General features: G+C 37.8%; 1 protein-coding gene across 5 annotated transcripts in view; it reads left to right on the top strand.

The window, feature by feature from the left end:
• Positions 1–14,412, top strand: part of LOC148277106 (uncharacterized) — a 44,914-nt gene that overhangs the window by 25,440 nt on the left and 5,062 nt on the right. For all 5 annotated transcript variants that reach the window (XM_088233319.1, XM_088233321.1, XM_088233320.1 and 2 more), the window contains 11 exons: positions 1,212–1,356; positions 2,684–2,784; positions 3,800–3,921; positions 4,873–4,997; positions 6,819–6,865; positions 8,691–8,765; positions 9,734–9,894; positions 10,842–10,971; positions 12,521–12,663; positions 13,521–13,648; positions 14,278–14,396. In XM_088233319.1, the coding sequence (XP_088089445.1) occupies positions 1,212–1,356; positions 2,684–2,784; positions 3,800–3,921; positions 4,873–4,997; positions 6,819–6,865; positions 8,691–8,765; positions 9,734–9,894; positions 10,842–10,971; positions 12,521–12,663; positions 13,521–13,648; positions 14,278–14,396 (1,296 nt within the window). The remainder of the gene's footprint in view (positions 1–1,211; positions 1,357–2,683; positions 2,785–3,799; positions 3,922–4,872; positions 4,998–6,818; positions 6,866–8,690; positions 8,766–9,733; positions 9,895–10,841; positions 10,972–12,520; positions 12,664–13,520; positions 13,649–14,277; positions 14,397–14,412) is intronic.

Raw genomic sequence — 14,412 nt, 5'->3', positions numbered from 1 at the left:
AACCCAACAGAGTTTGTATTCGACCCTCTGTGGAAAACGTAGCCAGTGTAGTTCCCGAAGTAGTGGAGTGATATGACTGAATTTAGAGATTCCGAAAATAAGTCTCGCTGCGGCATTCAATACAGATTGTAGGCGAGTAATTTTGTTCATTGGTAGACCTGCATAGATACCATTACAATAATCGACTCTAGACACTACTACAATAATGTTATACAACCACTTGTCGAAGAAATGAGAGAGCAGATGAAAGAGCAAGAGCCGCAACTTGTAAAAGATCGGCACCTCTCTTCTCAATTTCTCCTTAGCTTTGCTAAACGCCGTATAAAACAAAATACGCAGCAGCGTCGGGAGGATCATTACCGCGCTTCTTCTGCAGGTAAAATCACTAAACCCAACGCTGGCTGACGCGGCAAACTTCCGTCGTCATCACCAAAGTACTTTCGAAACGACCCAAATCTTTACCGGACACGGAGCTATGAGAAGTTACCTATAAAGGTTTAAATTAAGGAATGATGACTGTTGTCCACGCGATGATATTTCTTCACAGAGTATCGAACATCTGTTATTTCAGTGCCCATTTTTCAGTTTGCAACGCCATAATCTTGAAGCAGAATGCAGGAAAGATGGAATATCCTTAACAGATATCCACACTGTAGTTAGAAGTAGTTATCACGCGCCATTGTTCTTGGACTTTGCAACAATGGTGATTGGACTCATAAAGGTAATAAACCAAAATCAGTGATCGAACATCCCATTTCCATGACAAACAAAAACGATTTTTTCCGAGTACCTTAGCCTTGTAGATGACACGTAAGGCTACCCAATACGGGGGTCCATATATATATAAATAATATAAAAAACGACTTGTCGAATCTTTAATTTATACCGGTTTCGTCAGGACAATAATTTACTGGTGAAAATAAAAATAAATGAAAGTGGAATTAAACTAAATTTTCATTTTTTAATTTATTTCAACAGAGAGGGAAAACCTTTTTGAGAAGAGAATATGGAAGTCTAGACATTTACAGGGCTTATGACCTGTCATTGGCTGGCTTAAGTGGCCACTTTATAAAAATGTTTTCCCTCGCTGTTGAAATAAATTTCAATACGAATAACTCCCTAGGAAGGAAATCCAGCCAGTCTGAAGGCATTTGGACATACTCAGACATTGTTAAATTTTCATTATTATAATTGGTGTGCAATGTTTGCAGAGCGAATGCGGCCGGCTCCGCAGCACCCTGTCTGCGCAGAGCAGCTCTTCCGAGGAGCGCATCACGGAGCTGCACGGCGTCATCGCCGAGTTGAGGAGGGCTTGCGCCACTCGCGAGCGAAGCGTCATACCCGAGGACGACTCGGGTGAGTAAGAGTGGCCGACCGGACGGAACCCGTACAATATACATAAAAATAAAAAACAGAGTACCAGAAAACTCCAAAATTGATGTAGTTAAGTCCATCATGATTTAGTTGTTGTTTTGGACTATAAACTGACATACAACAAGCATATAGATAATACAGTCAATAAATCACCGAAATTACTCGGCTTCATTAACAGAATATTTTATTTATTTAAATCTTAAAGTAGGGCACACATATCATACATATTGTTATGTGTGTTCTAATAATAACATTGCAAATATATTTAATTTATAAATTGTCTATCACATATGTCTTGACCATTATTTTAAATTTTGATATGTTTTTTTCTTCATAAATATTTTTTTCATTTCGTAATACTTTTTAATTGCTTTAAATAAAATTGAATTTTGTGACTTTGCCTTTTTCCCAAATGGAAGTCTAATTTTGTTCTTTTCTCTAGTATTGTGATCGTGTTCACGCTGGTTCCGATCAATTTTTTTCCAAAATTCTGTTTTTTTATTAGAGTTTATAATTTTATGAACAAATATCATTGTATTGTAAAATATTCTTTGTTTATATGTTAATAATTTCATTTCATTTACCATCGACTTTACCCTCGTATATCTGTTTTTTTTCAAAATGATTCTAAAGGCTTTATTTTGTAATACAGTTATATCCTCTGATTTTACTCATGTCCGTACAATCAAAACTCTTTATTGCTCGACTGTTCGCCCTCTTCTAGAATATGCCTCCTAGAATAGTGCTCTGGTCTCCATTCTATGTCAATCGCATAAATCACATTGAATCAGTCCAACATCGCTCGCTTCGAAAAGTAGCGTGGATGCTCGGACTAGAGAGAGGTCATTATTCTTATGCTCAGAGTCAATGTTCAATATTTCTAGTCTACAAAAACGCAGAAAAAATATTGACTCCATATATATGTTCAGCATACTAAATGGTATAATTGATTTTCCATCATTACTGGGACAAGTAAAATTCAATATTTCGACTCATAGGTTGAGAAACAATGAAGTTCTGTTTATCGATCAGCATAGAACAAACTATGGCCTTAATTCTCCAATGACCCGTCTTTGTCGTATTGTTAACTCGAGACAAGATCATCTGGACTTTTTTGGTTTAAGTTTACAAGGATTTAAACGAGCACTAAATAAATAGTCCAGATCTTGTCTCGATGTCCCTTATGTTTGTCAAAGCTTCTTTTCTTTTTTGAAAATGTCTTTAAGTATTCATTTATTGTAATATTTAAACACTATAAATTGTTTAAATGGACAATGTCCGTTAATAAATAAATTGTTTTGTGTTATAGAAGCGGAAACATCTTGCCGCGAGAATTCTGTGACTGGGAACAGCGAGCGAACCACATCGGCGGGGGATGCGGACGAGACTGCGTCAGTTCGTAATGAACAGGTAATTCGCCAATCTTATCCAAATCGCGTACTCGAATCAATTATAATTTAGGCATGTCAAAATTTAGACCATATTTATCGGTGTTAGATTCACCCTCATAAGCCATAAGCCCTGTAGCTCAAATCACAAATAACTATCTAAGCATTTGAGCGATCACAATGAACAATAATGAACATGCTTAAGTTATCTCAGTCATAAGTCAACGCTCGTGTCGGTTTGTTTTTCGTTTTCCTCGTAAATAAATACAGTTCACTGGTGAAAAATCGGCGTTTACTTTAAAAAATAATGCAACGTATTGCATTTGCAAAATAGTAAAGAGTATATTATACAAAAAAGTGAAAATTAAATTTCAATTACTGTGGCAACTGCTTTTCTTGACATTTGGCTCGCCTAACACCGGCTAAATCCAATAAATAGCCAGATAAATAAAATAAAAATAGCAATTTTGGAATATTTTTCATATTTACACCGGTGAAATTCAAATATCTGATTGCGCAGCAGGATTATAATTAGCACGTCGGTAGTTTTTTGTGATTGTGCTACTGTAAATGCCAAGACTTCCATGCCCCTCCTCAAAAATGTTTTCCATCTTGTATAAAGTTATTTTAATTTGTATAAAGTTTAAATTTGAAGCACTAACTTTGTGGTTATTCATTATAATAAAATAAATAAAACAACTTTGTTTTTAACCACTAATTTTTATTTTCCACCGACCGGTTTCAAAGCAAACAAGCTTCTTCGTCATTTCCTTTAGTCCTCTCCTGTCTAACTTCGAAAATAGTGAAATCAAATTACCACCCGTGTAAGGAAAAAACGACTTGATTTATTGGGTCCACGTGTAGTATTTAGTGAACATGATAGAAATAAAATAAAAAGGAATCAATTCATTAGTTACGTAAACCTTGACGAAGAAGCTTGTTTGTTTTGAAACCGGAAGGTGGAAAATAAAAATTAGTGGTCAAAAACAAAGATGTTTTTATTTATTTTATTATAATAATTTGTGTTTCCTTCCCAGACGCCGGGAAGCCCCGCGACTCTCCCGGAGTACCCCCCGCCCGATAGCGCCCCCGGGCCCACGAAGGCGCCCGCAGACTCCACGTCCTACGATGAAGAGGACGCTGTGGAGATAGACCGAAGGTAGCTATGATGAGAAAGTGCAGTGGTTTTTTTTTTTGTGGTTTTTTTTATTTGCCAAGCCTATTAAACTAAGTCAAGAAATATTGTCAAAACGGTGATAGGTGGAAATTGTCAATATTTTTTTTACTTTTTAAACCGTATTATGTAATCTGTTTTTTCATTTGATTTGAAAACAGCGCGTTGAAATTATTTCACGTGTTTTTGAATTTGCATAAAATAACATACAATATTTTTCCGCTAAATGTTGGGAAATTTTATTTATACAGTTTCACTTTTTTTTCTATGGCATCACTAAAAACAACTGTCATTTAGATCGCTGCAAAATTGTTTCACACTTTTATGACAACTTTTTAAACCATCGTTTTTATAATTTTAAATATTCCTATTGTTATGTTTTAAACATCGCAATTTATTGATATTAAAGCTTTATTGTTCCTTAACGTTTGCCAACCGCGTATCATGATTTGTACAAGTCATCGTGACATTTTTGTTCAAATGAAAACTAACCCTAAAAGAAGACACTTAAACAAAAGGTCAATTACACTGCACCTGCTTTGAATTTAGGTTAAAACAATATTTTATCCTTTATTGGTTGTTTACCTGTTTTTATTTTTCATTCGCGTGGCACACGCGGTGGCGCGCGGACCGCGGCACCATTATTACGACATAATTTTGGCTTTTTGACGCATCAAATGAATTCCGAAAAATTTTAAACGTAAAATTGGGGGCAATATTTGTACCAGAATGTATGAAGAAAAATGAGTCCTGAACATTTCGGTGTAAAACATAAAATTGAGAAAAGTAAAAACGAGTTTTTATTGTATATTGCATACTGTCGCAAAAAATTTCAAGTTTTGTGACGAATTGACTAATCTACACATTCTGGACATTGGGGCGTAAAAACATATTTTTAAACAAATAATAATAATAATACTGCCTCTTGTCTGTCAGGATACGCTGCCGGAGACGAGCTTCTTCGCGGAGTCCTCGCCGGGCTGAACCGTCGCGCCAGGAAGAGGAGGAAGAGGAACTCCGGCGCAGATTCCCTTCGCTGGCCGTCTCCCGGCAACACTCGCGTAAGTCCAACAAGCCGAATCCTGACAGACTGCGTTAGGCAGTCTTTATATATTTAAAATATTTTGAAATAAAGGCGCACAATGTTGATTTCAAATTTTATGCTATGCGTAGAATAAAGATTACTCTTTCGAAGCTTTAACAAAATTTAAAATAAAATAAATCTGTGCTTAGTCCTTATTAAAATATAGCTTTGTTAATAAAAATAATAATTATGGATAACTTATATAGAGCCATTTTCGTAATATAATACCTCAAGGGCGCTTTACAAAGTGATTTTATAAAGATATAAATTTAATTTTAACTTTTTAATTTAAGAAAAATAATGTAGTTTTTCATATTACTTTTACACCACATGCTAAGAATTTATTCAAATGATTTAGAGAACAAGTGGGTTTTAAGTTTCTTCTGAAATATCACTTCACTCTCACAGTTTCGGATTTCTGCTGGGAGAGCATTCCATGCCGTAGGGCCTGCGACCGCAAATGCACGTTCGCCGAATTTAGTGCGCTGTTTGCGTAGAGGTATAATAACTTTTCTTTTCGACGTAGATGTAGCTGATCTAAGCGTAAGACGTCTGTCAGCTAGTTCATCTGGAATGCAGAGTTCCCTCAGATATTCCGGAGCAGAGTTGTGCAGTGACTTATACATAAGCCAACAGAGTTTTTAGACTTATAATTAGAAATCAAACACTGATTTGAGTCTACTGAATACTTTATTTTATTTTTACAAATATAAACATATAAAAATAAAACTTCGTGACAATTGTTTCGCCTTATTAGGGCATTTTCAAATGACATTCCTTTCCTTCAATCATTCTTTACCACTCCTATCAATTTCCTTCTTTTCCTTTCCACTATCTCCTTGTTCTGTCCATATTTATCTTATTTTAATATATAGTATATTTATATAGTTTAAACTTCAAGCCGTCGTCGCTTTATTACAGTATTATTTAGTGAATACATATAATTGGATGGCAGGCCCTACTATGTATACATTTTAAATAGTTTTAAAAAAAAAATATTAATTTAACCTGTACATCTGTTTGTATTTGAAATAAATAAAATAATCCTATACATATTTATGGCTAGAGTCTCGATATTCTAACGTCTGCCCCCGCAAGTGACATAATTACCCGTCTTTGTTAAAGGGGCAGCTTATTAGATTACAAAATCGAGGCTACTAGCCGAGATAAACCTTAAAAAAAGTTCATAAAATCAATGGTGCCGGTCACTCTTATCGGAGCGCCGCGTGTAGCCCTGGCGGCGATCCGCGAAGCTTCAGCTGCCATCGAGGTCTGAGGATTGCTCGGCGCTCAGTCGAACATTTTTCTCGTGTAGAAACCGCCTCCGTCTATGGGCTTGAGGCCCATAACAGTGGTCAATTACTAAGAACTGGAGTTTTTTGGTTTAAGTTTACAAAGATTTAAACGAGCACTAAATAAATAGTCCAGATCTTGTCTCGATGTCCCTTATGTTGGTCAATGCGTCTTTTTTTAATTTCATTTTATTTTTTATTATTATTTTTTTTTTTTTTTGCACCACAACAGGCCAGGAGGCCCAATTACAGTGGTGAATTACATCACAGAACACCCAGGCTTGAGAAAAATCACATTTTTAATTTTTGTGTTCTCACCGGGAATCGAACCCGGAACCTTCCGAGCGTGAGTCAAGCATCTTGACCACTACGCCACGGAGGCCGCCTTTAATGTTTTAAACTATTCTTTTATTGTAATATTCAAACCCTATAAATTGTATTGGTACATGGACAATGTCCATTAATAAATAAATAAATATCTATAACAAAATAATTTCAACTTTCAGCTTGCGTCAGAAGTAACGTCGTGTCTAGTTCCTCTCCGCAAAGCAAGGTTTGTTTATTTATTTTTTATTTTTAATATTCAATAGTTTTTTTTTTACATCTATGAACGTGGATCGAAAACAATACTCATATAAAAATATTGTATAATTAGTTGTTGAAAACTAAACGTTTTTTTATTGTGTAACCAAAAATTCAAAATTGTATAACCACAGAGCTTCAAATATAAATTTTGATTTTATTTTTCATTTATTATTTTCTAAAGTGTTTTGAGTATGTGCAAATGTTTGCAGACTGGCTGGATTTTCTCCCTAGGGAGCTATTCAGATCTAAATTTGTTGCAACAGAGGGAAAACATCTTACGACCTGTCGTTGGCTGGTTTAAGTGGCCGCTTTACACACTGTGACATTCACCATTCTGCCCATGTTTAAACATCCACATATCAACTCTTCCGTCTTTTGACTTTTGTGGAGTAAAAGAGCTAAAACCTTTATCACGCGGGTGAGATTCATCCGGCTGAACCAAATCACCTACTAGGCAACGCCTGAAAACAATTTTTACTTCTTCTTTTACCAGGTAGTTAAGTCAACAATGTTTTGAATATGTCCAAATGCTTGCAGACTGGCTGGTTTTTTCCCTATGGAGTTGTTCATATTTAAATTTGTTGCATCTTAAACCCGCCAATGACAGGTCATAAGCCCTGTAAATGCCTAGACTCCCATATTCCCTTCTCCAAAATGTTTTCCATCTCTGTTGCAACAAATTTAAATATGAACAACTCCCCAGGGAGAAAATCCAGCCAGTCTGCGAGCATTTGGACATACTCATAACGTTGTCTTCTTAGCTTAGTTTGACTTTTTTATTATTTTGACCAACGAGCGCTTTTGTCTGAGAAGCATCTTCAAGACTGGTGAATTGTTTTTCAGCAAATCAAATTTTACTTCACAAAAATCAACAGACGGAAGAGTTGAGGAGATGTGGATGTTTAAACGTAGGCAGAATGGTGAACGTTACACAGTGCATAAAGTGGCCACTTACACCAGCCAATGAAAGGTCATAAGCCCTCCTGTAAATGCCTATTTCCATATTCCCTTCTTAAAAATGTTTTCCCTCGTAACAATTTTTTGGAAAGGGATGAAAATATAACTAAATGTGAGATCAGTGTGAACGGAGATATTCTGAATCAGGTAGAAGAATTTGTGTACCTGGGAAGTATGTTTACTAGGGACGGAAAAGCCGAGAAAGATATTGAAAAGAGGGTGAGTGCCGGGAACAGGGTGAACGGTGCACTGAAATCTATTTTGGCAAACAAATTTTTATCGTAGGAGGCTAAACTAGCAGTTCACAACGAAGTTCTAGTGCCAACTCTAATGTATGGGAGCGAAATATGGAATTGGAAAAATTATGATGAAAGTAGGTTGAATGCTGTCGAAATGCGATCCCTCAGTCGCATGTGTGGTAAAACGATGTATGATAGGTGCACAAATGTCGAGATCCGCGAAGTGTGTAAGGCTGAGACACGCATTATTGACAGAATCAAGAAGGGGGTGCCGCGTTGGTTTGGACATGTGGAGCGAATGGACAGCGAAAGAACAGCTAAAAGGATCTATGGTGCGAATGTTGATGGATGCAGAAAACGTGGAAGACCGAGAAAGACATGGCACGATCGAGTCCATCAAATACTGGAAGATGGACATGTCAAATGTAGGAATAATCGGCGCGCGTGCATGAGAAGACGTATGAATGTAGAGGAAGCGAGGTCTGTTTGCCAAGACAGAGTTATATGGCGTTCTTTGCTCTCTGCCTACCCCTATGGAGAAACGGCGTGATGGTTTGTTTGATTGTAATTCTTAATTCGTAAACTCTACATTTTAAGGTGGCGTCGAGGGTGCGTTTGCGGCGCACACACGAAGACACTCGCCTCACTGGGAAAGACATATGTCAGGAGGGGGTGAGTTGAATATATTTGTTTCAAAATTAATTCAAATTCTATTTGACATCTTTCAAAAACACGTCCTCCAAAACCCCTGTCTTATATTTTTCAAGGGAGCAACAAAAAAGTATTAAATTGAGGAAAACACTAAAGTGAGGAAACGAAAAACTTCAGAAAAATTCGACAATATTTTGAGTTTGTCCAAATTTTTGTACACAAGGACTGGATTCAACTCCCTGGGGAGCTGTTTATATTAACATATTACAATAGAGATGAAGAACATTTTACAGAAGAGAATATAGAAGTCTTGGCATTCACAGGGCTTATGACCTGTCATTAGCTGGTTTAAAAGGACACAACACGGCATAGTTGAATTACGAAACCGCATACGCACATCAAACAGAAGGCGACTCAACTATTCATAAATGAGTAGGTTTACGTTTTGACCCATTAGTTTCTTTGTAGACGTCGCTCAGTACGCAACTCCTGATTTGAATTCAACTATGCCGTGTTGTGTCCTTTTAATGTGTAGAAATACTGCTACGATCTTAAAGGAACAGGATGCAATCACATTTCATGTGTAATTAGCAAATGAATGTGTATATAACAAATGCATTACTTAATTGAATTGAATTATTTTTCCATCTGTCAGATTGTCGAAGAAACAAAATGGAAATTTCGTTCGTACTTTGCTCATTTAATAAAAGAACTAATGAAAATTAGACCTCGGATTAAACAACGCCGTGGGGGACATTTGAACGACATTATCTTTAAAACATCAAAAATGGCGTAATGGTAGTAGTACCAGTAGTAGAAGTAAAGCAGAATCTGGTTGAAGATATCTCTTGTGTGTGTAAATGAATCAAGATTATGACATTTTGAAGAAGCTACGTAATTTGGAAAATGCAAATGAAATTTGTATTCTGCTCGTTTCAAGATATTTTTTTGAACACCCAATTATAAATTGTTTATTGATCGCATTGCAGGTGTACAGTAGCGCCGTGGCCGAGCACCTCGCCCGGGGGTCGCTGGGCCGGGAGGGGGACGGCGAGGAGGGCGAGCGGGTGTGGGCGCGCGTGGACCGGCTGGAGGCGGACAACGCGCTGCTGGCGGTGACCCTGCGCGAGGCCAAGGGCCACGCCGACAGGTGAGCTTGCGCCGTATAAACACGATGAAAGAACAACGCGAGAGAGATCATTCTCTTTTCCACTTCTTCAGCCTCCCGAGTAACTGGTGACATTTAATCTCTAAAGCTCTTGATTGGAAAATCATTCTTGCCATTTGTGAATTAAGTGAAAATTATTCTTGCCGTTTGTGAATTCAGTGAAAATTATTCTTGCCATTTGTGAATTCAGTGAAAATTATTCTTGCCGTTTGTGAATTTAGTGAAAATTATTCTTGCCATTTGATGGAGAACATTTTAGAGAAGGGAATATGGACGCCTAGACATTTACACGGCTTATGACCTGTCATTGACTGGTTTAAGCGTCCACTTTACACACTGTGTAACATTCACCATTTTACCTTTGTTTGAACATTTGAATTTCTTCAATTCCTCCATCTGTTGATTTTAGTGTAGTTGCAGAGCTGAAACCTTTATTGTTGCGAAGAGATTCATCTGATTGAATTATTTCACATACTAGGCTACGCCTGAAAACTTCTCCTTTGACCAGTTGGTTTTACTACAATATTTTGAGTTTGTCCAAATGTTTGTAGACAGACAAAAGACTGTATTTCATCCCCTAGGGAGTCATTAAGATTAGCAAGTTACAACCGGCATGGAGAACATTTTAGAGAATGGAATATGGAAGTCTCGGCATTTACAGGGCTTATGACCTGTCATCGGCTGGTTCAAGTGGCCACTACACACCGTGTTACATTCACCATTCTGCCTATGTTTGAACTTCCGTATTTTACATTGCTGACTGACAAGTCACAACTCGTTCAAACTCGACACCGACTATCTCGATGAGTCGGGCTATCGGACTCATTGCTTTGAATGGATGAACGTCAGCAGTTGCTTCACCATATTTTTTTTATCACACCTCGGAGACCACAATCTGCGAACGCTCTTCCAATCGTTCTCCTTTTCAGGTTGTCGCTGGCGTGCGCGCAGTGCTCGTCGGAAGCCGGAGCCCTGCGCATGGCGCTCGCGGCCGCCGATCGCGCCGTAGAAGCGTACGATGTGCTGCTCGCCCTGGCCGAGACGAACCCTCCTGGAGAGGTGAGCAAACAAATAATAATGGTATTTTGTTTTTCTTTCATCAGGCCCATTATGTTGTGATCATGACGGGAAGCTAAGGACGTCACGCCTTCACCGCGACAGTATACTTGAAGATAAATTCTCTCGAGCGATTACGAAGATACACTACCGACCCCCCCCCTCCACCATCAAGTTTTTATTTAAGTACGTCGATTTGTACCGACGGGTCTAGTACCTCTCGATACGCCAATCTACTATCAAATTTTCCTTTAATTACGACTTATTAAAAAATTAATCGTTCTGACGTTGGCGCTTTTTTTTCTTATAAGTCTATGAAAAATGTGAGAGAGAAATAAGTAAATTTTGAAGTCGAATTAAATTCCGACGTAAGTGTCAGTTTAATAAGACGAACGCCTAGATGCGAAAATAATGTCTCTAGGTTCTGTCCTATTAACACATAAGGGTATCTAGGCGTTAGAAAGTTACCACTTTAAAAAATAATTTAGTCATTATATTTTTTTCATTTGTTTTACTAGCCTACCTGTTTTAAAGGTAAAATTCTCCCGACCGATTACGAAGATACACTACTGATCCCCCCACCATCATGTTTTTATGTAAGTACATCGGTTTGTACCGACGGGTCTAGTACCCCTCGAAACGCCTATCTACGCATTAAAAGTGACAAAAATTCTGTTTCACTTATCAATAGTCCTGTAATTACGATTTATTAAAAAATTTAATCATTCTGAGTTTGGCACTTTTTTTCTTTAAAGTCTATTAAAAATGTGACAGAGAAATAAGTCAATTTTGAAGTCTAATTAAATTACACAACTGTCGGTTTTGAAAACGAACGCCTAGATGCACAGATAATGTGGCTAGATTCTGCCCTATTTATTAATTATAATTATGTTTGTAAAAGTATCTTGGCGTAAAAATGTTGCCATTATTAAAAAATAATTTAGTTATTATATTTTTTCCATCTGTCTTTCTGAATATCGTATCGAGAGCCGGCTTTGTAATCGCTCAGTTGATATACAGGGTGTTCATTAAACCCTGTCACATCCGAAACCACGATAATCAGTATGAGCAAGAAGACATATTGGCACATTAAAATATTTTTTTGGAACGAATAAAATTTTTTTAAAAAAAATATTAAAAAAAAAACAATTAAATTATTTTCTTAAATGTGCAAATATGTCGTCTTGTCCATAATGATCATCGTGGTTTCGGATGTGACAGGCCTTAAAGAACATTCTGTATACAGACAATCGTTAATCATACCGTCTTGGTAATTGTCAAAAGTCACATAAAAATCATGTTCAAGCGAGCATTTTTTTGCTTGAATTGAGATTGATTTATTTGACTTCTAAATTCATGTACAGCCCTTTTAGATTTTTCTATAAATTATTTATTTAGCTATTACATTCTCATGCGTGTTGTTTTACCATATAAAATAGATGTATGGAGAAATGATGTTGATGAGTTCACTAGGTGGAGCATCTCTGCAGCTGCCAGGTCCTGCGCGTCCTCCCGAGTCTATTATATAAATTTTTTTATTCGGCTGTTGCAGAGCGCAGGGCCACAGCGAATGCGACCGGCCGCGGAGCGCGTGGCGCGGCAGCTGCTGGCTCGCCTCGAGGGCGAGGAGGGCAGGGCTCGCGCTTCACCCACCGTCGGTCCGTGGGCCGATCCAGCGGCCATGCTGCTCTACCAGTGAGTATGCTGTATTACTCACCACTCTGCCTATGTTAACAAATAACGACTGTTGAATGTCATGTATTACTGCGAGATACGCTCGATTTTCAACAATCGACAATTAACTGTCAAATCTCACATGTTACTGACTGATATGCTCAATTTTTGGCAATCAACAAATAACTGTCAAATGTCGCATGTTACTGACAGATATGTTCGATTTTCGAGGGTCGACAAATATCCGTCAAATGTCGTGTGTTACTACCAGATACACTCAATTTTTGAGAATCGACAATGAACTGTCAAATGTCGCGCGTTAGTGCTGGATACACTTGGTAAATGTCGCGTGTTACTACCAGATACGTTTAATTTTTGAGAATCGACAAAACACTGTCAAATGTCGCGCGTTATGGCCGGATGCACTCGGTTTTTTAGGATCGGCAAATATCTGTCATATGTCGCATGTTACTGCCAGATACGCTCAATTTTTGACCATCGACAAATAATTGTCGAATGTCGCATACGCCAGATACGCTCAATTTTTTAAAATCGACAAATAATTGTCAAATGTTGTGTACGCCAGATACGCTCAATTTTTGACAATCGACAAATAATTGTCAAATGTCGCATACGCCAGACATGCTCAATTTTTGAAAATCGACCAAAAAACGACAAATGTTGCGCTTTAAGCCCGGATATGCTTAATTTCTGACGATTGACAAATAACTGTCAAATGTCGCGTGTTACGGCCGGATACGCTCAATATTTTACGATCGACATATAACTGTCAAATGGCGCGTGTTACAGCCAGATTGGCTCGATTTTCAACGATCGACAAAAAATGGCAATCAATAATTTGAGTTATATTTTTACAGGGGGCCGGATGATGGGAAAGCGTGGTCAGCAGAAGAAGAAGAAAGACTCCGCGGTCATGTCTCCCGACTGAAGAGGGAGCGCTCGATCGCCGCGTCCTCGGCTCTGCCGGCGCAATGGCCCCTAATAGGTAATTTAGCTTTTTTTACTCTTCACATATAATAAAAAAATTAAAAAAGAACCTATGGAAATCTCTGTTTCTTTTCAAATCATCAATATTTTTATGTACATGTAGGGTTTATAGTCCATAATAGATGACACGCACGTGCTAAAACATTTCACCTGAAATAGTGCGATGACCGAAGAAAGCAATGTCATCATTTTCTATAGAATCCAATACATCATATAACGCAACTTTTTATTTTTTTATATTTCTCATTATATATTCAAATGAATGTACAAAAGTAAAGAAAATCTAGATCGCTAACTGAAAATATGGGCAGAATGGTGAATATTATGCAGTGCGTAAAGTGGCCACTTAAACCAGCCGACGACAGGTCATAAGCCCATATGCCTAGACTTCCATATTTCCTTCTCTAAATTGTTCTTCATCAGCAAGGCATCAGAATATAATGTATTGTATTCAATATAAAATTATGACTCGCTTCATCGGTCGTCGCTCTACATTTCAGGTGAAATCATCGATCAACAGACACGCTCGTCTCAGCCTTAGCACACAGACATGGCGTTTAGACAGCATTCAGCCTACTTCCCTCGTTTTAACAATTTTCGTAATGTGAAAAACGTGTGCGTTTCCAGATGACGGGGATGGTATTGTGGACAACCTGTCCGGCCTAGGCCGCATGGCCGACCAGCTCAAGTGCGTGGACGCGGCCGACGCCAGGAAACTGGACATGGAGACTGCCGTTCTCATGCAGGTATACAATATTTGAG

This window comes from Micrasema longulum, unplaced genomic scaffold (genome assembly GCF_059751315.1).
Source record: "Micrasema longulum isolate JH-2025_06_02 unplaced genomic scaffold, ASM5975131v1 h1tg001083l, whole genome shotgun sequence".
NCBI classification, from domain to species: domain Eukaryota; kingdom Metazoa; phylum Arthropoda; class Insecta; order Trichoptera; family Brachycentridae; genus Micrasema; species Micrasema longulum.
Note: the sequence above shows the minus strand (reverse complement) of the source record. Positions and strands in the feature narration are given on the sequence as shown.